Below are 26,237 nucleotides of genomic sequence, written 5' to 3'. Positions count from 1 at the left end.
TGTCTCTAGTAACTACCATATCTTGTTCCACACTTGTGGGAGGGAGTTTGGGAAATGGGAATTGGATTTGCTCCCATTCGTCCAAGGATTCAGCAACATCAGAAGTACCATCCATTTCTTGGAATTGGTTCCCAGTACGAGGCATGAAATTTTGAGTTACCAAACTAAACAACTAAAGAAAGATTACTATATGTTCCATCAGACAAAACTGAAAGCACTTGTTTTGAAGTGTGTATTGTGTGTGTGTGAGGATATTATGGTATAAAAATATCTAAGAGGTTTGAAAAATGACATGAAGTGGACTGTAAATGCTTGCTTCTATTTGCTCACGGTGGTGCATCTCTTGGGTTTGGATATGGTGGGCCAGTGCTTTTTTAACATCCAGCTCGACCTGTCTATTTTTAGCAACTATCGTGGACTGAACTTTGGGCATTAAGAATGAAGAATATTGGTCGTATGTGGAGTTGCATTTCCACAAAAGCAGTGGTCCACAGAATGATCTCATTCTCCTTTAGTATGCAACTGGGTGTTAGGGAGATAATATTAGAGGTGGCAAAATCTGATTCGACTCGCGAATCCAACACGACTAATACGTTTATAAACAGGTCATGAGTTGAGACTAAACAGGTTCAAATCATATTTAGGTCGATATGGTTGACTAATTTAATAAACAGGTCATGTTCGTGTTCAACATGTGAATCCTCCTGACTTATTTGACTCGTTTAACTTATAAAGGTATTAGCTTTTATTATTATTATTGCTTAATTTTTTGTTGTAATTATATGTTTCTTACTATATTTATGGTTGTAATTGTATTTTAATTTTAGATATATAGGAATTGATAACATGTTATTTAGGCAAGGTATGATTATTAATTAAATAGGTTATTTGTATTGACCTTTATATAACTTGTTAATTAAATGGGTTAAATGTTATGGTTTTAAAAATCAGACCGGAGCAAAACTGAATTTGCCTCTAGTTCTCGGTTTTATTGGAAAGGACTGGTACCCAATTCTCAATTGAACCAGTTGGGCTGGCCAGCCTGATCCGATTTTTAAAACCATGTTAAACGTGTCATATCCGGTTGACCGGTTTAATAAATAGGCCTTGTTAGGGTTAATGATTTTTTTACACGTTTACTAAATAAGTCGAGTTTGGGTCAATCCATATACTCGAATACTCCTGACTTGACATGACACAAACTCAACCCATGAACATGAATTGCCACCCCTAAATAAAATGATAAGGACACTCTAATGGAGATCTTTCAATATTACTTATAGGTTTGGATCCATGTTTACTCCTGCGTTTCACGTTTACATTTGGAAATTTTCTGGGACCCACGCTACACAGTAGACGCCATAAACGTTTTCAGCTTTTCTTTTTCTTTTTTTTTGCTTTTAGCCGCAAAAGTTGACTTTTCAACTGTGAACAGTGCACTCGTGCACTGTTCACGGACCCACAAATATCACTTTTCAGAAACTTTTTCATTAAAAATGAGTTCCGCGATACTATTCACACATTTAAAAATTATTTTGTTATAATATTTTCAGTTTCAGCAAAATAAGTTCTATCTAAACAGACCTGTACATATTAAAGCATTTACTAAAAAAAACCCCAAAAAAAATTTTTATTTTAATATATTTTAATTCACTCTTTGACAATTCACCCTAGGAAAAAACCTAGCAGCTCACCACCGTTAGAAACACCTCCCTCGATAAAAACCCATTCTAAAATCAAGTCAACCACAAACCCATGAGAGAGAACATAGCTAGGCGAGTGTTCATTAGAAAGACGAATTTTTATTCAATCACAATTCAGTGTAAGACTAGGACGCAATAGGCCATAAACTTAAGTGGGGTTTGCATAAGAATCCTGGACAAATCGTTGAGGTACCCCCCCCCCCCCCCCAAACAAAAAATAAATCATTGTCATAAGAATCCTGTACTATTTACCACCCTTTCTTTGTTCTTTAATCACAAACTCACAATGTAGAAAACAATAGCCATAAACCAACATTGGGATGCCCCAAAGACAAGGACAAATTGCTTAGCCACAAAAAAATAAAAAATAAAAAGAAAGTCAATTAGTAAAATAACAATTCTTTTTGAACATCAAGCGATGCTCATTGAACTTTCTAAAAAACACATCATATTAATCGCTTATTCACTTTTTTTTTTTTTTTTAAATCTTAACCAAACATACAAAATTGGTTTAAACAAAATTGATTGATAATAAAATGGTGCCTCATATCCAAATCCAAGTAACAAAGGATGGATCTCAAATTGTTAATCATAAATTTAGTTTAAGGTTTGATGACAATGACAGTAAAACATAATAAATCATAAAGTTGTCACTCCCAATTATCTGTTTTCTCATACTGTCTCACACATAAAAAAGCTGAGGCAGGCATACTAGTGATAATTCGTTATCTAATCCAAGAAACAAAGAGAAACAGAAAGAACATCAATATGTTGCTGTTGGTAGTGGTGATTGTTAAAAAAAAAAAAAAAAAAAAAGAAGAAGAAAAAGAAGAAGAAGATATCAGAATGGAAGAAACAGGTCTGAACAAGATCAGATAAGCTTGATAGAAGAGGGTCAAAGCTACAAGGGTATCTGCAGAATAGGTGTGAAGCTAAACGACACAAATGAAGACATAAAACAAGCAAAACAACATGTAGCTTGAATTAATATGTAAAGGACTTGTTAGTTCACACGTGTAAAGGTTACTTGTAGGATATTTAACACATGACAGAGTTGATTAGTTAGTTTTTGTTTCTTCTTCGTGTATATATACCTCTTTTTGTATTCTGTTTTACAAATTAGTGAGAATATATAGTTTTCTTCATTTCTTTGATCTGTGATAGAAGAAAACATCACAATAACTGGTATAATGGGTAATAGGGTTTTATTTTTGTAGAGTGTTAGAAGTATTGGTTAAATGATTAAATTTACTATATCCTAATAGGTTAAACTTTTGGGACAATCGTTAATTTAACATGAAATAAGAGCATGAAATCCTGAGTTTAATTCTTGTCTCTACCTCCCATTTAAATTCCCACATGTTCGGCCTCACCTATTAAAAGGTTGTTTCAGCCCACATGTGAGGAGAAGTGTTAGAAGTATTGGTTAAATGATTAAATTTACTATATCATAATAGTTTAAACTTTTAAGACAATCAGTAATTTAACATGAAAGCCTCAATAGAAAACATCCATATGCATGGTGGGTAAAGGGTTTTAGTTTTGACATTTATTCATAGCATGCACGCCTTGGCCGGCCTATTTCTATTATAGATCACATATACATTATGTTTAAGCAGTGATAGCATTAAATACAACGACAGAAATATCATATTTCTTTATCACCTTGGTAAGGGCATCTGCTATTGGCGATGTACGTACTGGGGGGTAATTGTATGATTTATCACAAGCTATAAGTCCGTGAGCTGCTGTTATAATCTAACTTTTCGCTCCGTTATAATCCTTTGCAGCATAAGACGCGTTTGCGTCTCTCGAAATCTTTAGTGCATTATTATAATCATATTGCAATTCTCCATTAGAGCAATATCCACTCGGTCACTGAGTTTCTTAACAATACCTAGGATTTCATCAACTTCAACTTATACTGTATCAATGACTATAGCAATAGTAACGAGGCCAAGATGATTTAAATCAGCTGACCCTTTAAAAGTACGTGGGTCTTTTTTTAAAGTTGAAAACCAAAAGTTAGGGTCGATGGTTGTCTCGCAAAGGCTCCAAAGGAAGGGGTCGTCAAGTTTCCGTCCGACAGAAACTTGGTAGAAAAGAGAGGTGACCAGTAGAGGGATTACCAAGATTGATAAGCAGTTAATTAGGGAGGCCATTTTCCTTTTCCTTTTTCTAAGTTCTTTTGTCAAGAATGATACTATTGATTCATCCATCTAATGACTTCCTAGATATAAGGGTCATTTGGTAATGTTGTTCTTATAACGTTGTTTGTTTTTTTTTTTTTAAATATGTGCGGATAAAAAAGTGTGAAAATACATGTAATGTTGTTTGAATATTGAAAACTGTTACTTAAACAAAGGTAACAAACGAGCCCATCTTATCTTAGATTGGCATAAGATAGAGTTGTTTTTGACCAAAATTTATAGAAAACTACTCAATTTAACACCAAATTAAATAAGTGAAGTTAAAAAATAATTTTTTTTGACCCATTATTTTTTATACAAAAAAGATTTTTTTTTTTTTTTGGGTAGAAAACTATCTCATTAATTCCTATATTTAATAGCAATCTTAAAATAAATTGGAAAACAATTGTTTGATTTCCTTTATTTAGCACGGCGTGATCTATCTCATGTTTGAATTCCCTCTTTTTAGCTTGATGTAAGGTAGAATTGTTTTCTAGAAGTGGAAAACAACTTTATTTTAATACAAGCTAAATAAGGGAAATCAATAGATAACTTTCCTTTATCCATTTTTTTTCTTTTGATTCTAATAAAGGCGAAAACACTATTTTGGTCTCTATATTTTGGGGCCACAATCAATTTAATCATTATATTTTTGTAGCAATTAATTTGGTCCCTATTATTATTAATCTGTAGTCAATTTGATCTTTACCGTTTATATTTTTTTGGAAATACATGTAGGTGGTGGGTGGGTGTGATCTCAGCATCTCCAAATGCAATCTCAAACCCCTCCTTATCTCATTAGCCACTTGGGGTTGTGACAACCTTCCATTTTCCTCATGGCCTCCAGAATTGATGACATTGATGATGAAGAACTTGATTCAGGATCTGGGTCTTGAGGGGCTTCAAGTTCAAGGTCCAATACTGGAGGTACTTCTTGTTGTAGGCCTTCATGGTTATCGTTGAGGTAGTTATTGTCTCCAGTAACTACCATATCTTGTTCCACACTTGTGGGAGGGAGTTCAGGAAATGGGGAATGGATTTGCTCCCATTCGTTCAAGGATTCAGGAACCTCAGAAGTACCATCCATTCCTTGGAATTGGTTCCCAGTACGAGGCATGAATTTTTGAGTTAACCAAACTAAACAACTAAAGAAAGATTGTTATATATGTTCCATCAGATAAAACTGATAGCAGTTGTTTTAAAGTGTGCATCTGTGTGTAAGGATATTCTGGTATAAAAATATCTAAGTGGTTTGAAAAATGACATTAAGTGGACTGAAAGTGCTTGCTTCTATTTGCTCATTGTGGTACATCTCTTTGGGTTTGGATATAGTGGGCCAGTGCTTTTATAACATCCAGCTCGACCTGTCTATTTCCAAAGCCTGGAATATAGCAACCATTGTGGACTGAACTTTGGGCATTGAGAATGAAGAATATTGGTCGTAGTGGAGTATTTGCAAGATAAAACTAAGCCCATGGGCTATGTGGAGTTGCATTACCACAAAACCAGTGGTCCACAAAATGATCTGATTCTCCGAAGTGTGTAACTAGGAGCTAGGGAGATAATATTAATATATTAGGGGTGGCCAAATCTGACATGACCTGCGAACTTAACACGACTAACTCGTAATAAACAGGTCATGGGTTGAGGCTAAACGAGTTTGGATCATATTCGGGTCAATACAGCTGACCCATTTAATAAAAAGGTCGTGTTCATGTTCGATATGTGAACCCTTCTGACCTATTTAACTCATTTAGCTTATAAATGTATTAGCTTTTGTTATTATTATTGCTTAATTTTTTGTTGTAATTATATGTTTCTTACTATATTTATGGTTGTAATTGTACTTTAATTTTAGATATATAGGAATTGATAACATGTTATTCAAGCAAGGTATGATTATTAATTAAATAGGTTATTTGTATTGACCTTTATATGACTTGTTAATTAAATGGTTTAAATGTTATGGTTTTAAAAATCGGATCAAGGCAAAATTGGATTTGCCTCCGGTTCTTAGTTTTACTGGACCGAACTGGTACCTGATTCTTGGTTGAACCGATCAGGCTGATCAATTTGGTCTGATTTTTAAAACCATGTTAAACGTGTCGTGTTGGGTCGACTGTTTAATAAATAGGTCTTGTTAGGGTTAATGATTTTTTACACATTTACTAAATAGGTCGAGTTCAAGTCAACCCATATAGCCGAATACTCATGGCTTGACATAACACAAATTCGATCTGTGAATATGAATTGCCACCCTAGATAAAATGATAGGGACACTCTAATGGAGATCTTTCAATATTACATATTAGATCATTTACTAAAAAAAACCCCAAAAAAACTTTTTATTTTAATCTATGTTAATTCACTCTTTTACAATTCACCCTAGCAAAAAACCCAACAACTTCCCACCGTTAGAAACACCTCCCTCGACAAAAACCCATTCTAAAATCAAGTCAACCACAAACCCATGAGAGAGAACATAGCTAGGCAAGTGTTCATAATCATTAGAAAGACAAATTTTTATTCAATCACAATTCAGTGTAAGACTAGGACTCAATAGGCCATAAACTTAAGTGGGATTTGCATAAGAATCCTGGACAAATCATTGACAACAACCCCCCCCTCGCTTATTCACTTTTTTTTTTTTAAAATATTAACCAAACATGCGAAATTGGTTTAAACAAAATTGATTGATAATAAAATGGTGCCTCATAGCCAAATCCAAGTAACAAAGGATGGATCTCAAATTTTTAATCATAAATTTAGTTTAAGGTTTGATGACAATGACAGTAAAACACAATAAACCATAAAGCTGTCACTCCTAATTATCTGTTTTCTCATATAGTCTCACACAAAAAAAACGGTGAGGTAGGCATACTAGTGATAATTCGTTATCTAATCCAAGAAACAAAGGGAAATAGAGAGAACATCAATATGCTGCTATTGGTAGTGGTGATTGTAAAAAAAAAAGAAAAAAAGAAGAAGAAAAAAACATCACAATAACTGGTATAATGGGTAATAGGGTTTTATTTTTTGAAGTGTTAGAAGTATTGGTTAATAATTAAATTTACTATATCCTAATAGCTTAAACTTTTGGGACAATCATTAATTTAACATGATATCAAAGCACGAGATCTTGAGTTTAATTTTTGTCTTCTCCACTCTACCTCCCATTTAAATTCTCACGAGGTAGGTAGTTTCGGCCCACATGTGAGGGGAAGTGTTAAAAGTATTGGTTAAATAATTAAATTTACTATATTCTAATAGTTTAAACTTTTAAGATAATCGGTAATTTAACATGAAAGCCTTGATAGAAAACATCCATGTGCATGGTGGGTAAAGGGTTTCATTTTTGACATTTATTCATAGCATGCCGGCCTTGGCTGGCCTATTTCTATTATAGATCACATATACATTATATTTAAAGCAACATATAACCAAATACAGCGTCAACAATATTAAATTTCTTAAACGCTTCGGCAATGCCATCTGCTATTGGCGATGCACGTACTGGGGGGGCAGTGTATGAATTCTTACATTCTCCAAGTCTGGAAGCTGCATCTTGCATCATAAACATCGCTCCGTAATAATCCCTTGAATCCGAACTCACGTATGCTAATCCCACAGTGTCTAGTACAACATTATAATCATCTTTGCAATCCATCATTCGAATCTTATCCACTCGGTCACTGAGTTTCTCAAGAATACGTGGGATTTGAGCAGCGGTAGCGCTTACTGTACGATTGACTATAGCAATAGAAACGATGCCAAGATGAAATTTATCACCTATCCCTGCAAAAGTATCTGGGTCTGCTTTTAACGTTTTAAAGCAATAAGTAGGGTCCGTGCTGTTCTTGCAAAGGTACGTAAGGCTGCTGTCGTCAATTTTTATTCCAGGCTGTCCGACAGAAGCTTGGTAGAAAATAGAGGTGACTAGTAGAGGGATTACCAAGATTGATAAGCAGTTAATTGGAGAGGTCATTTTCCTTTTCCTTTTTCTAAGTTCTTTCGTCAAGGATGATATTATTGATTCATCTATCTAATGACTTCCTATATATATATAGGATCTAGGGGTCGTTTGATAATATTGTTCTAGTAACGTTATTTGTATTTTTTATAAATATATATGGGTGAAAAAGTGTAAAAATACGTGTAATATTGTTTGAATATTGAAAATTGTTGCTTAAATAAAGGTAACAAATGGGCTCATAGTAGCTTAGATTGGCATGAGATAGAGTTGTTTTTTACCAAAATTTATAGAAAACAGCTCAATTTAACACCAAATTAAATAAGTGAAGTTAAAAGATAAATTTTTTTTTGACCCATTATTTTTTTATACAACCAATCACGGGAAAATGTGGAAACCATAAAAAAAACAACATTATAATTTTTGGGAAATGAATTATTTTACAAAAAAGCTTTTTTTTTTTTTTTTTTGTCCACAGCTTCTTTCCTCTTATTTTAAAAAAAAAAAAAAAAAAAAAAAAAAAAAAAAAAAAAAAAAAAAAAAAAGCAAAAAGCATAACTTGTACAATATTTATGTCAAGTAATAACTTACATCTACGAACTGTAACCTCATGTGCAATTGCCTTGTCGGATGGTTCAGGACCAAGTCTCCACTTGGCAAGGCGTCTAAGGTTAACCAAGGAATGAAAATCCCTATTAACGTGTAGATGAGCCCTATGGACGCGATCGTGGCGGAACTTGCTCAAAGAAGGGCGTCCAGCACCTGTAAAACAGTAAATAAATAGAGGTTACACATATACAAATAGGTACTGATAATAATAGTGATGAAAGGAAGAGAAAAAGGGGAGAGGCATACCTTCAGGACAAAGATTCCCTAAGTCCCCAGCATAGGGGGCAAAAGTGTCCCTGCCAACATGCACGGGGTTCCCACCCCAGAAACCGAAGACAAAGAAGAACTCCGTCTTCCATTTTTTGTCAGACGAGGCTAAGGACCTTATTAGCGTACAGTTTGTAACCCTAGCTATGAATTGATAAAAGTCTAGGGATTGACTAATTTCTGAAGGCTTATAGCAAAAGAGAAACTTGTCCGCAGTAAGAGGATGATCCCCTCCGAATACTTCCCTCCACAAAATTTGCATAGAGATAACTAATCTCCATGCATTAGGGTTAAATTGTCATACTACTAAACCTAATCTAGTGAGTAACTCCCTAGCAAAAGCATTTAAAGGCAGTCTTAATCCACCCAAAAAATAAGCTTCATAGATGCCTATGCCAAAACGGGGGTTACAACACCATTCTCCACAGATGACTAAACTGGGGTTAAGCTCGTCTGGAATTTGGTACCATCTCCTAAGATTGTTAAGTCTTTGTTCATCGGTTTTTGAGTTCATACCTACTACACAACTATAAATGGTTTCCTCATCGACCAAAGGACTAGACGGAGGGGCACTCGTTGAGGTGCTAGCTTGAGATCCAGAGGTTGCCCTCTTCCTAAGCTATTCTTGTAAAACATCTATGGGGACTCCAGGGACGCCAAAAGCATACCCCTCATCCGTGGTATTCCCTTCACTACTACCACTAGAGCTACTACTAGAACCACTGTAACTAGTGGTGTCCTGATACTCGTCTATAGCTTTATCTAAACTATTGCTAGACGAGGAAATAGCCTCTTTAGACATTTTGGAGGAAAACTTGAAGGAAAACCTAAAGACGAGAAGGAAAGGGAATACCTGGCTCTAGACAGAGGAGGACTATGGACGCACATAAACCTCTAGACGAAGCTCTAGACGAGAATTGTCAAGAAGGAAAATTTCAGAAAATGTGAAGGGTAACGAAGGATTTCCACTATTTATAGGTAGCAGACTTTAGCATTTGAAATGATACAACCAACCAAAAGCTGCCACGTGGAATGCGTCTCGAGAAAATTAATCGACGTGACTAGTCACCAATGAGGCTGTGACACGTGGCACCTCGAATCATGAACATAAGCACATTTCCTCGGATGACTCACGGACAAGGGGGAAACTGATGGTGTATAAAAAACACACCAACTCCAAACTCGTCCGTAGAGGTTGTTCAAGGGAAACAGCAAGACTAACTCTAAACTCGTCTGTAGAGGTCGTCCAAGGGAAATAGCAAGAGAAGCAAACGTAGAACTGCATGATAGTGTGCTCGTCTAGGCTTAGGTGACTCGTCCAATGCGCCTAGACAAGCTACCTACCTTCTAAGTTCCCTATACAAGTTTTGGACAAGCTTTTTGCTTGGAACACAAAGGGGTATAATTTGTCACTATAGCTAGTCACTAGCGACAGTTATGGAAAACACCCAAATAATATAACTTTCATATCAGTTATGGAAGTTACAGTCTTTCCAAATTCCTCAACAATCGGAGCAGTTACCAAATAAATAACTGCCCCAAGATAAGTGCTATATAAGCATTCACCAATGATAAGGTAAGGCATTCATACATCTTTCCACAAAAAAAATAAAATAAAATAAAACTCCCAGAAACGCTTCCTTTTTAATTGGAATTACAAATCCACTGACTTTACCATCGAAGGATTCTTAGTCGGCCTCCACCGGTCTCCCCTGATTTTGTATTTGCTTTTTTAGGACTCAGCCTTAAGATCATCAACGCCCGAGACTTTCAGTCTATTGATTTCCAAGGATACATCAGTTTCCTTTTCACCTATTGTGATTTTCTAAATTTGCTGAGAATTCTAAGATGAATATTTAAGGAATCAAGGGAGTAAGATGCGGGTTATCACAAATGTTGGCTTTTTTTTTCTTCTTTTCTCTATTTGGGTTTTGGCAATACAAGTTTGAATATGTATAGGTTGTACAAGTTTGAATATGTATTTAGTTGAATCATATGTGTGAAAGAGAAATTTTTGGTTTAACTTATGTTCTTGATTTTATTTTTAGAATAATTTTTATAGACATTCTGTATTGAGATAGAAAATTTTGATGAAAGGGTTCAAGATTACAAATTTTGTTCTTCCTATTTGATTTTTTATATTTCGTGTTCTTCTTGCTTGAATATTAAAGATTAAGTCAATTCATTTTAATTTTAAGGTTCTTTTTTTTGGCTCTTTGATGACTCTGATGATTTTTTTATTATTTCATTTTTGTGTTTTTAATTTTTTTTTCATTTAGCATTTTTTTTTCTTTTATCATTTTTTTTACATGGAATTTTTTTATCATTCAAATGCTTATGTGGCATTTTTAAATGTTAATTTTAAAACATTTTATTAATATTTTATTGGCCATATAAGCTTTGATTGCCAACTATACAATCTGTTTGCCACGTAGACATTTTCCGCCAGTAAGTTAACGGTATGGACAAAATAGATTGTAAGTTGAAAATAACATGGACCAAATTGATTTCTACCAAAATGTAGGAACCAAATTGATTGAGGCCCCAAAATACAAGGACTAAAATTGTGTTTTTGCCTCTAATAAATACAAGAAAAAGTGGAGAACAATCTTTATGTAAGGTTTTTTTTTAAAAAAAAAAAAAAAAAAAAAAAACAAGTTAACGGCTCATGCAATGGATGAGCAAGTTTAATAAAATATGATTTTATCAAATTTCTCATCTAACTTCTATTGTAGTTTGTTGTATTTGCATAATATGCAACTAAATTTTATAAGTTTTAAATTAATTATTCAAATTTCTTATCTCTAAATGAATAAGGAGATTATCATGATAATCAAAATTCAACATAAAATTACAATGTTACCTTAACCAAAATTAAAATGAAATCAAAGGAATAAAAGATAGACTTTTTAATCATTTATTATTCAAACAATTGGTAAGCATATTCAAATTCATAGTCTTGTAGATTGTGTTTTGATATAAACTTAAATTTATATTTCAAAAAAAAAAAAAAAACTAAGTATTAACCTAAATCAAAATTCAACCGAAGCTATAAAAGGGAGAGAGAAGACTTTGTGATGGAAAATTGAAAAAATACAATTCCAAAACACATATTAAAAAAAAAAAAAAACATCAACCTTAATTAGAGTTATAAGAAAGAACAAAAAATTACTGCGAGAGAGAGAGAGAGAGAGAGAGAGAGAGTACTCGCAGTTTTTATGTGAGAAAAATATGAATTGAATTGAAGAATTTATATCAAATTTATACTAAATAAAATGGGAAGAAGAATAGTCAAATTATAAGAAAGAGAAAATGATGAAGAAAGTGTAATAGTGAAGTAGAGAATAGTGGGGGAGGTAAAGAGGCAAAGAGGGAAGGGAAGTGTAAGCCATAGATATGTGGACTGATAGGAAGAAGAAAAGGTTTTTGTTTTTGTTTTTGTTTTTTATTTTTTAGAGTAGTGAAAAGAAAAGTTTAAAAGAGAAAATAAGAGGTAGAAAATAAGTGGATGATTTGCTTATATATATATATATATATATAAGGATGGAAAGAAAATGACACTCAATGTTGAAATGAGTTTCAATATAGATAATAGACAATTTCAGTTTATGATGGTGTGTGGTGCATCATGTTGACCACAAATAATTCGAGCTTCAATAGGAACGTAGCAATAATAAATGTTACGCCTCAACTTTTAAATATACTAGTCGCTAACACATGCGATGCACGGAAAAATTACTGAAAATGAAATCTAATGAATGCAATTATGCAAAATACAATTTAAATTAAAAAGACAAATATTAGTAAATGTCATTATCCTTTGATATTCATTATCCTTAGCTGTTTGTATTATATCTAGAGTTTCATATCTAAGTTACTACAATACTACTTGCAGCCACTAAAGCTCACAATATAAGTATATTATATAAGGCCAAAACTTATATTATCTTCAAGCTCCCCTTAGCCTTACAGAGTCCCTAACAAAATTTCTTTTGTATTGAATTTGATTTCAAAGGACTTATTCATAATTATTTGAATTAAACCTCACAAATTAGAAGAAAAAAAAATAAAAAACATTACAACATTGTAGCTGATTAATATACAAATAAACTACCAATTTAACATGATAAATTACTATTAGTAATTTAGAAAGCAAAACTTAACAAAATTAAAGCTGTTACCCACTTAACCTAAACCTTTTCATATTCTAAAGTTGTCAAACAACTATTGATATAAAATATTATGTAATTACTTCAATACCGCAAGTTGTTCATGCTGTAAAAAATTTGAGAGAATAACATAGCAAGCATCTTAAACTCTTTCTTGCTTGGATCCTACAAAACTATATATATATATATATAGCGATGGAGACAAAAAATGCCTTTAAAGAGACAACCAATTACGATAGTGTTGGTGGCAAAGTAAAAGATTAAAAAAAAAAAAAAAAATTTGAAGAAGCAAGTGGTTTGGCTAGCATACCAGCTAGTTAATTCATAACAAAAGACATAAAAATCTTACAATCAAATAGAATCCAAAAGTAAATAAATACGTGTGGTACAATCAGATAAATAAAAGGTTTGTCAAGATGATCAAATTTGGCAATGAAGAAGATGCAACAGCTATTGATAAGGGTAATCTTTATCTTAAACTTGTGATAATGATGAAGATGCAACAACTACTAATTATGCAGATCTAGCTTAATCTTATTTTGATTCAACTACAACAAAAATGACGATAATTACCATAAAGAGATTATATAAAAAAAACAGTCTTTTATGATATAGCCAAGAGTACAATCAAAGCTAATAGAAGAAATTTTAAATCGATTTCAATGATGAAGAAGGATTCACTTAAATGAGGAGACTAAGAAAAAAGGAGAAGTATCGTGTTCTGAGTATAGTATTGAATTTTAAACTCTATAATTCAATTTGCTAAGGTATTTTAGTAGTTAGCAAATTGAATTTCTTTAGGCACGGATTACATCATTTAATTAAATTTCTGCAGGCGTGATATATTTATATCAAAAGACATAAAAATCTTACAATCAAATAGAATCCAAAAGTAAATAAATACATGTGGTACAATCAGATAAATAAAAGGTTTGTCAAGATGATCAAGTTTGGCAATGAAGAAGACATAATAGCTATTGATGAGGGTAATCTCTATCTTAAACTTGTGATAATGATGAAGATGCAACAACTACTAATTATGCAAATCTAGCTTAATCTTATTTTGATTCAACTACAACAAAAATGACGATAATTACCATAAAAAGATTATATAAAAAAACAGTCTTTTATGATATAGCCAAGAGTACAGTCAAAGCTAATAGAAGGAATTTTAAATCGATTTCAATGATGAAGGAGGGATTCACTTAAATGAGGAGACCAAGAAAAAAAGAGAAGTATCGTGTTCTGAGTATAGTATTGAATTTTAAATTCTATAATTCAATTTGCTAAGGTATTTTAGTAGTTAGCAAATTGAATTTCTACAGGCACGATAGTACTAAAACTCTATCATTCAATTTTCTAACTACTAAAACTCTATCACACGGATACTACAAAAACTCTATCACACGGATTACACAATATAAACCAATAATGTTACTATCTTAAACATTTAAAAAAAAAAAAGAAAAAGAAAAAAAAAAAGAAAACCAAATCAATTTTAAACATAGAAACAAACAATCATCTATCAATACAAATACCCAACCTAAATACATATGACCCACAACACAAAAGAGGTAGTAACAAAATTAAAAAAGAAAAAAAAAATCTATAAAAAAGAAAAAACACTATTAATCTAATTCTTACATTGAACTATTATGTAGGCAACTACAAGAATAGAAGTCAAGAGCAACTGAGATTTAGAGATACCTAAACTAAATCATCCATCTTTTCAGTATTAATATAGTGTGAGGAGAGGAAGAGATGAAGGAGTTAGAAAGCTAAAGTCAAGTGTTAGGAAGCTGAAGGGTTGCCGTTTGAGATTGTAACCGTTGAACACAAATGGTTGCTATTTAAAATTGTAACCATGGAACACAAAGGGTTGCCATCTAAAATTGTAACCGTGAAAGACAAAGGGTTGTCATCTAGAATTGTAACCGTGGAAGACAGAGCGTTGGGAATTATTTTCTTTTTATTAGTATTTTTAAATTTAAGAAAACTTATTTTAAATTGTAGGACAAATTCAAGAAAAAGAATTATAATGACATGACAGTTGATGTGGCTCAACCTGAGCGTAGCAACATTAAATGCTACGCTTCAGCTTTTAGTAATATATAGATTAGATTAGATTAGATATTGAATTGATTTGCAAAGGAGGGAACTTTGGGAAATATTAGGAAATGGTGGAGAACAAGGGAAGAGAAATGGTTGAATTATGAAATCTATGAATTTCACACTCACTGATTGCAGGGACTATGCTCCGTTAACAAGTTGACAAAGTGACATAGACCCTTAGCTGATTGGCGATAAGTACAAGAAATTTCATCTTGTAATTGGATATTGACCTCAAATTGACAGGAATTAGCTGGTGCTTACTCCTTTTTTGTATTTTCCACCTGTAAGCATTGTTAGAGATAAGAAGCTATCTGGCACCATCGTTCTCAATCAGGGTCAGACTTCCCTAGCTAATGTATTTGAATTTCATCCCCTCTAATGGTTGAATCATCATCCTCCTCAACCAGGATTCTAGTGGAAGTCAAATGCTAACCAACAGGCAACTGTAACGCCAATGAAGTATTTTTTGTACTGTCTTCATGTGGCTCTCTGTGAATTGCAATTTCTTGAAGCTGCATTCCAAATGTCAAGTACCATGACACTTCATGCATATCGTGACTCTCAGCACTATTTGCTTTCAGAAACCTTGTTGCAGATTTTTCCTTTTACATAAAACTTTTTCAATGAACTTGGCTTGGTCTTACCAACTTGACATGATATGAGCTTTTCGTTTAGGAATTGTCAGTGGTCTCTGTATTTGCTTGATGCTTGGGCTCCAATGGGGCCTAAGGGGGCTGTTAGAGACGAGGCCGGGAAGATTTTGACGGCGAATTTGAAGGGTAGGCCAGCTTTTGAGGCGAACGATCAGTCTGCATTGATATACTTGTTGATTTCGAGGAAGGATGAGTGGATGGATAAGGTGTTTGTAGAGAATTCTTACTATTTGCATGGGTATTGGGCCGGGTTGGTGGATAGGTATGAGGAGATGATGGAGAAGTGTCATCCGGGTTTGGGGGATGAGAGGTGGCCGTTTGTGACACATTTTGTGGGTTGTAAGCCTTGTGGGAGTTACGGGGATTATGCGGTGGAGAGGTGCTTGAGTAGCATGGAGAGGGCATACAATTTTGCAGATAATCAAGTGCTCAAGTTGTTTGGTTTTAGGCATAGAGGTTTGATATATTGTATATGCAGTGTTGAGAGAGTTTGAAATATGTTTAGAATTTCTGAACATAGAGCAATAGATGAAATAATTATAAACAAAAGGTTCAGCAGCAGCTTATACCAGTATATCTAGCAGCAAGAATGCCCTCTACCTTCTCTAAATTTGTCGTTTAGTTTCATCATGTGGTGGATTTGGTAGTACTTTTGAATCATAGCCTAGCCTTTTTCATTTTTTTTTTCCATAACCACTTTTCTAGTTTTGATTTTGCATGACATCCTTGTAGCAAAACTTAGTGCTAAGAGTATAGCCCCACCATTAGTTGTTTGTTAGTTTGTCTTTTCAATTATCTGACTAGTCTTTGTAGTGCTTGATTTCGGTGTTTCTTCATCCACTCATTCATTTGTTTTCTACGTATGTGTATGTATGGTCTTATCCACTGTCCACATTAATATGAGAGGTGGGGCATGGTGTTTTATGTATTTGATTCAGGTCTGTCCACGCCCACTTTTAAGAGGACAATAAAACTGGTTGCTAGCACTTCATCATCCTAAAAATGAAGGTGAAATTGTATATTCTTAATCCTCAATCTTTGTCTTGTTTCAACGTCCTTTTTATACTTTAAAGGATAAAACTTACATGCAATATCTTATGTTCTCCAATTAAATTCAATCACATAATTGTCTTTAAGTTACAATATCTAAGTATTGTACTCAGGTTTTATCCTACTTTGAAATGTAATAAATAGAAAATGTTGATGTAGGAAATGAAGTTTATAAAATTGGGGCCACTTTAATGGTGTAAAGTATGAAGTGGCATGAATTTCGTTTATTTTGTCAACATTTTCCTTTTATTAGATAATGATAATGAACTTTTTTAAAACAATTTTGAAAGATAGAAACATTCTAAAGTATAAAAATAGTTTTAAAACATACAAAAAATATTGTAAGATTGATGACTAAATATGCAATTTGATAACTGGGTTTTTTTAGTTGAATCTTGTGTACTTAAGATCCATAGCTGTTGCCCATTTCCATTTCATGTTCTTTATTGGTTTATTGATCTGGGTATTGTTGCAATTTTGTATTATTAAATTGTTAGATTACTGCTGTTTTCAGCACCATTTGATATCTGAATGAGTGGCTTTCTTCTTTCGTTTTGTTGTTGTTGTAAAACTGCTATTGAAAGTGGAATCCACACAAACACAGTTTTTGTTTATGTTGCTTTGTTTTTCAGTTAGCACAATTGAAAGTGAGTGTTGTTGATAAAGACGTGCGTCATATTCCTTTACTCACTGTTTATAGAAGTTGAGCATTAACAGTGTTTAATAGTTGCATTGAACTGAACAGGAAAGCATATTGATTTGTTTATGGTTTAGAAATTTAGGTTTGTACTTTGTTGAAATGAACAGTGATAATAGTTTACAACGTCTGCATCAGTTTTTCAACACAACTAGTATTTCAGCTTTTCTCATTCTGTAATGTCTGCATACTGGCCCTTGGTTGTGCATCTGTACCTGCTTTGGTGTGAGGTTAATAGAAAGTTAGATTTGTGTTGCAGTTGTGATTTTTTATGTAACTGTTAAAATTGGCTGCTAATTTTAGACGGAGAACATGGTTGCTAAATTTTCTTTTCCTGCTTAGTTTCTGGACTTGTGAAAGTTCAGTATCTGGAATTCTGTATAAATAAATATGGTGTATATCTGGTTCCTCTTGGATTAGTAGTGTTCCAAGAAATTGTATTTCTGGACTTGTAGCAAAAGCAAGAAATTCTCTGCTACAAAATTTTATCATGTCAATATGGTCGTATCTCTAAGACCTTAAATTTCTTCATATTGTCCAGCCATTCTCCTATCACCCTTCTAAAGCATTTAATGTGTATAATTTTCTCCTAGCTGATTGCTACCTTTATCATTTCATAACTGTGCTTCATAGTTGCATTTACCAGAGTAAATGAATAATTTCTGATCTTATCTAGTCAATGAGACCTCAACATTCTTACATTGGTTTTATTATCTGCTACCCTGTTTCTTTGTTGCCAAACATCCTGTTTAGTAAAGCAGAGTTAATGTTGTTGTTTTCTTGATAGGAATTTGATTCTTGTTCACAGGTTTAATGTAATATATGAGATAGAGTTCACTTTTTGACTGGTCTCCCATTTGTTAGAGCAGAATTGGATAGGTTTGAGTTTCCCCGTTTTATTGATTTAGCATCACTTTGCAGTCTACATTGGGATCTTTACTAATTGATATCAAGTTACATGAGCAATCATCGAAATCTATTTGTCTTTTTTTTCCCATGAGTTTTGGCTCAAATGGCACCTCCTCCATTGTAAGAGACAAAGAGTAGGGTGTGTGTGTATATGGATGCCCATTTGAGTCATCATGTAATGTGTTGGAAGAAGTAATATCCAAATTGGTTTGGAGGAAAATTTTGTTTAACAAGGAAAACTCTTTTTATCATTTTACAATGGGTCAGGTTAGAGTATCATATCATTGTTTCCTGTGGCTAATAATACAGTTGTGCCATCATCACTTTTTTTTTTTTTTTTTTTTGAATCTTTCAGAATCTTATTATTCCTAACTAATCTATTGACAACCCATAACCGACCCCAAAAATTTGGGATTTAGGCTCGTTGTTGTTGTTGTTGTTTGGAACCTTATTATTACTGCATATTTACATTTTCCCATCCTTCCTACGCAAATAAATCAGAACAGGAAAGTATGCCTGTTTTGAAATAAATTGTTTTCGTTCTAATGAGCATGCTCAGATGAGCTCTATCATGGTCTGCTTGTTTTGAAATAAAATTGTCTTAAAAGTGGACATATTGAGGGAGCAGAGAGTGACAAAGATAATGTCGAAGGAATTTATGGTATTGCTGGCTTATGCCATAAGCATCATTAGAACAGAATTAGCCAGACACATGAATAAAACATTCTCATTTACATATAATTATGAATAATTTGGTGCAGTCACCAATATGTTATAAGCATCTATTCAATTATATGCATGTCTCTCTTCCCATTTTCTAATGCACAAGAAGATGCCGAGTTCATCACATAACACTATCATGGAGAAGGTAAGAGGCAGATCCTCAATTAACATCTGCTTTGCTGAGGCTGAACGATCAATCAACCAATTCGGAACACAGGAACCCTGCGGCGTTCTGAGAATGCTTCATTCATCTGCGCAATGTGGAGCAGGAGCTGGCTGATCTTCTGCAGGGCATACCAAATTGAATTATAGTTAGAACAAGCATACTGAATCGCACAGACAATGTAATGCGTGTAACATAATAATTAATTAATGATATCAACAATTACATAGATACGTCTGCCTAGATATGCAGGAATTTACTGTGTTGCTGGATTCCGAGCCCATGTATCTCTACTCTATCACAGAAAACATTTTTCGTAATAGCTGACATGACCCGTTTTGATTGGTAGATCGAGAGAAAAAGGTAATGTTACTTCAATCGGCACGTGACAAGATAAGGAATAAAGTCTTGTTTCTATGTTATTGTCATGTAAACAGCCTAGCCCTTGCAAAATACAGAGCAAGTACTATTACATGCTAGAGCATACCTGTTTTACAGGTGCAAGTTGCAGGGGAGTTCAGTTTAAAAATAGACAAGACATTGTTCACATTATAATATTGCTAGAATCCAATAAACCTCCTTCCATGTTCATGAGGCATTAGCCGTAGAACTGAGATCACAAGGCACAACCCCTAGAATTTTCAATTTAAGTTTCAACAGTTGGCAAGCTTTAGTTGCAGTACTCAATTACTTAAAACATCATGGTTAGCGCAGGCAGTTCTTAAGGTCTGATATAAGTAGAATTCTCACTTTTAATTGATTCATTAATTCATACATGAGCCCAAAATCTCAAAACAATTCTGATTCAAGAAATCTAGAATCATACCCCAGATAAACTCAGGAATCCAAATCTACAACTCATATAAATTCACTAGATTTTACTATAAAAAAAAAAAAAAAAAAGTTCTTAAATTATGAAGCTTCTAGGAAAGAACCTCATCTTTCTCTCTGATGAGACGATCCTTGCTCTCTCTGTACAGAACTTGACGCCACCTTTGCACCCAGACATACAAGAATGACAGCAACACCGCGGCTGCCACTCCAGTCACCGATGCAATCGACCAAAACCCCCTGGCACATGCTGCACAATTCCAAACTCTACAAGCCACCTTGGAGACCCCAGCCCTCAGAATCTCCAAACGCAATCTCAAACCCCTCCTTATCTCATTAGCCACTTGGGGCTGTGACAACCTTCTATTTTCCTCATCGCCTCCAGAATTCGATGACACTGATGATGAAGAACTTGATTCAGGATCTGGGTCTTGAGTGGCTTCAAGTTCAAGGTCCAATACTGGAGGTACTTCTTGTTGTAGGCCTTCATGGTTATCGTTGAGGTAGTTATTGTCTCTAGTAACTACCATATCTTGTTCCACACTTGTGGGAGGGAGTTTGGGAAATGGAGATTGGATTTGCTCCCATTCGTCCAAGGATTCAGGAACCTCAGAAGTACCATCCATTCCTTGGAATTGATTCCCAGTACGAGGCATGAATTTTTGAGTTACCAAACTAAACAACTAAAGAAAGATTACTAAATGTTCCATCAGACAAAACTGATAGCACTTGTTTTGAAGTGTGTATCTGTGTAAGGATATTATTGTATAAAAATATCTAAGAGGTTTGAAAAATGACATGAAGTGGAATGAAAATACTTGCTTCTATTTGCTCATGGTGGTGCATCTCTTGGGTTTGGATATGGTGGGCCAGTGCTTTTTTAACATCCAGCTCGACCTGTCTATTTTTAGGGCTGGAATATTAGCAACTATCGTGGACTGAACTTTGGGCATTAAGAATGAAGAAAATTGGTCGTAGTGGAGTATTTGCAAGATAAAACTAAGCCCATGGGCTACGTGGAGTTGCATTTCCCCAAAACCAGTGGTCCACAAAATGATCTCATTCTCCTGGAGTATGTAACTAGGCGTTAGGGAGATAATATTAAGGGTAGCAAAATCTGACATTACCTGTGAAAGGGAGAAAATACGCGCTAGGATGCCTATTGTGATTGTACGGGCTGGCTACAGTCTACGGACGTAAGGATAGACGAACCCGTCATTTGCACAGGGCCTTAAGTGGACGGACCTAATACGGACGGAGCGAAGAAAGATGGGCTGGTTGGCCATGGGCCTATTGGACCCCTTAGTGGGAATATTTTGGCCCATTCTCGTAAGGCCCTAAACAGAGTCCTTGCGCTATTTGGATTCTAGAAATCTCATATATTTGGTAAAGATCTTCCCTATAAGGAGAAGATCTGTCCACCACGTTTCGGACTCTAAAAAGGAGGACTCCTATAAGGAAAAGACTTGGATGCCAAGTCTAAGAGGAAAAACTTTCGACTACTATAAAAGCCTCAATACTCTCATCAATAGAGGTACACATTATTTACCCTCTCTAGCACTCTAGAGTTGTGAGAATACTTTCTAACTTGGCCTTCGGAGGGTATTTGGCCGGCACCACACCGGTGCCCTTTGATAGGTTTTCTCGTTTGTCTTGTGTAGGTTAACATACGAGCGTGAAGGCATTGTGTGACTCACTGGTGAATTTCTCAGCTTCATCAGTTGGCGCCGTCTGTGGGAACGTGAGAAGAAAGTAGTCGAACGTTGCTTCATCCCTGAGACAGAAGGGTTGCATGGTGCTCACTCGCTCGATGGCAACCACCAACGACATCCAAGGAGAGGAACTACCCATGACTGCACTCGAAAGACAGGTTCGGACCCTCACTACGGCCGTGGAGCGCCTCACCAAGCAAAATCATGACCTAGAAGAACAGCTGCGTCAAAGAAATACAGCACCCCACAACCGGAGGGAGGATCAAGAAGGTACCAGCGCCATGCAAAGAGACCGAGAAGGGCCTGAAGGGAGCAACGCCCCAAGCAGGCCAGAACGACAGAACACGAGCCTCCCATCCCTCATGGATGCGACTCCTCCACCTATGTTCGCGGAGATGCAAGCGATGAAAGAACAGATGGAGGTTATGATAAACGCCCTAAAGGGACGAGTGTCCAGCGACTTGGACGACCTAGTGAACCGGACTGACTCTCCATTCATCGGCCCCGTCAATTCCTTTCCCCTACCACACAAGTTCCGGATGCCACAAATAGAAAGTTATGATGGGGTCAAGGATCCCCTAGACCACCTGGAGACATTCAAGACCTTGATGCATCTACAAGGGGTACCAGACGAAATCATGTGTAGGGCCTTCCCAACCACACTGAAGGGTCCCACGAGAATTTGGCTCAGTCGGCTGATGCCGAACTCCATCAGCACTTTCAAAGAATTAAGCGCTCAGTTCACCTCGCACTTTATAGGGGGACACAGGTACAAGAAATCCACGGCATGCTTAATGAGCATCAGGCAGAGAGAGGACGAGACATTAAGATCCTACATAACCCGCTTCAATAAGGAAGCGCTCTCGATCGATGAGGCAGACGACAAAATACTGGTGGCGGCTTTCACGAACAGGTTGCGGAAGGGCAAGTTTTTGTTTTCACTATACAAAAACGACCCCAAAACTATGTCAGAGGTACTTTACAGGGCCACCAAGTACATGAATGCGGAAGACGCGCTACTTGCACGGGAGGAAAAGCCCAGGAAAAGGGAACGCCAGGCGGACATGCGTCAGGATCAAGGGCCGAAAAGACCAAGGACAGGAGACAGAAGGGACGAAAGGCGCCCTAAGCCCCAGGGAGGAAGGTTCACAAGTTTCACCCTTCTGAACGCCCCAATTGACCAAGTTTTGATGCAAATCAAAGACGAGGAAACGTTGACATTCCTGGGAAAACTAAAAAACGACCCAAGCAAACGGCCGAGAGACAAATATTGTCATTTCCACCGAGATCACGGCCACGACACAGCCGATTGCTACGACCTGAAGCAGCAGATTGAAGCCCTCATTAGACAAGGGAAGTTGCAGAAGTTCGTCAACAAAGAGAGAGCGGATCCCAATCGCCAAGAGCCGGCCCCCCGACGGGATAACGAGGGTCCAAGACCCCCCATCGGAGACATAAGGATGATAGTGGGAGGGACCGCAGCTACTGGTTCTTCCAAAAAAAGCTCGAAAAATGTACCTAAGATCGGTCTTGAACGTCCATCTAACAGGCTCTACGCCTAATACCGCACGGGTGGAGAGCCCTATTATTGGATTCACTGAAGAAGACGCAAAGAGACTCCATCATCCACATGACGACGCGCTAGTCGTCAGCATACATGTGGGGGACTACAACGTCCACCGAGTACTAATCGACAACGACAGCTCAGCAGACATTCTATACTATCTAACATTCCAGCAAATGGGGATAGACAGAGCACGATTGATGCCGGCGAGTGCTCCACTTGTCAGTTTTGGAGGGACGAGGGTATTCCTAATAGGCTCCATCACACTCCCGATAACGGTGGGCAATTACCCGCAAGAACTCACTAGGAATGTAATGTTCCTCGTGGTGGACTGCTCCTCCGCTTACAATGGTATTCTCGAATGACCCACACTTAACTCATGGAAAGCAGTAACATTAACATAGCACTTAATGATCAAGTTCCCAACGGACTATGGGATTGGGGAATTGCGAGGGAATCAGGCAACCGCCCGAGAATGCTACATTGCCATGCTAGAAATAGAAGATCATCATCAGACAATGTCCATAGAAGAGCAGCGGACGGTCACAGAACCGGTCTAAGAGCTAGAGGAGATAATGGTCAACGAATCAAAACCAGAGCGGACGACCAGAATAGGAACATTGGCCTGCCAGCCTGTGCGCCAGGCCCTCATAACATTCCTCAGGAGGAACCAAGACGTTTTCGCATGGAACCACGAAGACATGCCCGAGATCGATCCCTCTGTCATAGTACACAAGCTGAACGTGAACCCTTCAACCCCACCCGTCCGGCAGAAAAAGCGAGTGTTCGCTCCCAAACGGGACAGAGCAATAGCGCAAGAGGTCAGAAAACTACTCGAGGCGGGTTTCATTAGGGAAGTATATTACCCGGAGTGGTTGGCGAACGTGGTCATGGTCAAGAAGGCTAGTGGAAAGTGGCGAATGTGTGTCGACTTCACGGACCTTAACAAAGCGTGCCTAAAGGACAGCTACCCCCTCCTGTGGATAGATGTGCTGGTCGATTCCACGGCCAGACACCAGCTCCTAAGTTTTATGGATTCCTTCTCAGGCTATAATCAGATCAAGATGGAGGAATCTGATCAGGAGAAAACGTCCTTCGTCACTAGCCAAGGCCTCTTTTTCTATAAGGTGATGCCATTCGGACTCAAGAATGCTGGGGCAACGTACCAAAGGTTAATGGACAAAATGTTCGCACACCAGATAGGGAGGAACGTACAGGTCTACGTCGACGACATGCTAGTCAAGAGCCCACTCGAAAAAGATCACCTGAGCGACCTCCAGGAGACATTCGATACCCTACGGTCATACAACATGAAACTGAATCCGGGCAAGTGCGTATTCGGAGTAACAGCGGGAAAATTCTTGGGTTTTATGGTGTCCCAAAGAGGAATAGAGGTCAATCCAGAGAAGATACGAGCCATCATGGAGCTAGAACCGCCAAGGACAGTAAAGGACATACAGAGCTTAAACGGCAAAATTGCTGCTTTGAACAAGTTCATCTCAAAAGCAACGGACATGTGTCTACCGTTCTTCCACGCCCTAAAGAAATCATTCGAGTGGACGGATGAGTGCCAGAAGGCATTTGAAGATCTGAAGAAATACCTCGCCACCTTTGCTCAGCCCGTCCAAGCCAGAAGAAGACCTCTACTTATACCTAGCAGCTTCGTAGGTGGCAGTAAGCGCGGCCCTAGTAAGAGAAGAGGAAGGAACTCAGCGACCCGTCTATTTCATAAGCAGGGGGTTCCGGGGGGTTGAAGAAAGGTACCCCCACATGGAAAAGCTCGCCTTCGCACTGGTAACTGCAATTCGAAAACTGAAACCATACTTCCAAGCCCACAGCATCATCATCCTGACAAATCAACCCCTAAAAAGAGCAATGAGCAGCCCTGAAGCAGCTGGACGAATGGCCTTATGGGCGATAGAGCTGAGCGAATTTGACATACATTACCGACCACGAACCGTAATAAAGGGCCAAGCAGTGGCGGACTTCATCGCCGAATACACGCAAATGGAGCAGCAGGAGCCACAAGCCCTCAGACAATGGAACATCCACATGGATGGATCATCAAACAGGCAAGCTGGAGGCGCCGGGGTAGTAATTCAAACCCCTAACGGAGATAAAATCGTGTGTATGATTCGGCTGGACTTCCCGACAACCAATAATGAGGCCGAATATGAGGCATTAGTGGCAGGATTAGACCTGGCAAAAGCAGCAGGCGCCGAGGCCATGGTTGTACATTGCGATTCGCAGGTAATAGTCAGTCAGATTAGCGGCGCTTATGAGTATAGGGGGGAAAAGATAAAGAAATACTTGGAAGAGGTCAGGAGACGGATCGACAACCTCCAGGTCACATTCGTCCAAATCCCAAGGGAGGAGAACGAATGTGCTAACCGGCTCGCGAAAGCCTCCTCCGCAGAGGTCATGATGGCCCCCGGTCAGGTATTTTCGTTCATCCAGAATTCCTCAATCATTAACAGTAGGGCAGAAGTGCAAGAAGTAAACCCAGAATACAATTGGACTACGCCACTAACGGCCTACTTGAAGGAAGGTACGCTCCCAGACAACAAAGACGCAGCAAGAAAATTGAAAGTCCGAGCTTCGCGATTCATAATAATCAATGACGTCTTATACAAGAGGGGATTCTCACGACCATACCTAAGGTGTTTGGGTCACGAGGAAGCAGACTATGTAATGAGAGAGGTCCATGAGGGTATCTACAGAAACCATTTGGGGACGTAGTCTTTAGTACACAAACTGATCCGGGCAGGATACTATTGGCCTACAATACAGAAGGACGCACAAGCCTACGTCAAGACTTGCGACAAGTGTCAAAGGTTCGGTAACCTAATTAGGCAACTAACCGAAGAACTGACACCCATGACGGCCCTTTGGCCGTTTGCCCAATGGGGGCTAGAC

General features: G+C 37.0%; 3 protein-coding genes across 3 annotated transcripts; 2 read left to right on the top strand and 1 right to left on the bottom strand.

Annotated features, from left to right (window-relative positions):
- The first annotated feature begins 15,737 nt into the window (after positions 1-15,737).
- On the top strand, positions 15,738-17,429 carry LOC136062047 (probable xyloglucan 6-xylosyltransferase 3). The gene is made up of 3 exons (XM_065760640.1): positions 15,738-16,128; positions 16,477-16,532; positions 17,355-17,429. The coding sequence occupies exons 1-3, from the start codon at positions 15,738-15,740 to the stop codon at positions 17,427-17,429; spliced, it is 522 nt and encodes a 173-aa protein (XP_065616712.1).
- Positions 17,430-18,985: 1,556 nt separating this feature from the next.
- On the bottom strand, positions 18,986-20,821 carry LOC112006215 (uncharacterized). The gene is made up of 2 exons (XM_024038513.2): positions 20,150-20,821; positions 18,986-19,335 (listed from the first exon to the last, which is right to left on the bottom strand). The coding sequence occupies exons 1-2, from the start codon at positions 20,699-20,701 to the stop codon at positions 19,249-19,251; spliced, it is 639 nt and encodes a 212-aa protein (XP_023894281.1). The 5' UTR covers positions 20,702-20,821; the 3' UTR covers positions 18,986-19,248.
- A 1,034-nt stretch (positions 20,822-21,855) lies between these two features.
- LOC136062046 (uncharacterized) lies at positions 21,856-23,319 on the top strand. The gene is made up of 2 exons (XM_065760639.1): positions 21,856-22,526; positions 22,671-23,319. The coding sequence occupies exons 1-2, from the start codon at positions 21,856-21,858 to the stop codon at positions 23,317-23,319; spliced, it is 1,320 nt and encodes a 439-aa protein (XP_065616711.1).
- The last annotated feature ends 2,918 nt before the right edge of the window (positions 23,320-26,237 follow it).

The sequence above is a fragment of the Quercus suber genome, unplaced genomic scaffold (genome assembly GCF_002906115.3).
Source record: "Quercus suber isolate HL8 unplaced genomic scaffold, Cork oak 2.0 scaffold_376, whole genome shotgun sequence".
In the NCBI taxonomy this organism is placed as follows: Eukaryota; Viridiplantae; Streptophyta; class Magnoliopsida; order Fagales; family Fagaceae; genus Quercus; species Quercus suber.
The sequence above is the reverse complement of the archived record's forward strand: the minus strand, read 5'-3'. Positions and strand labels throughout refer to the sequence as shown.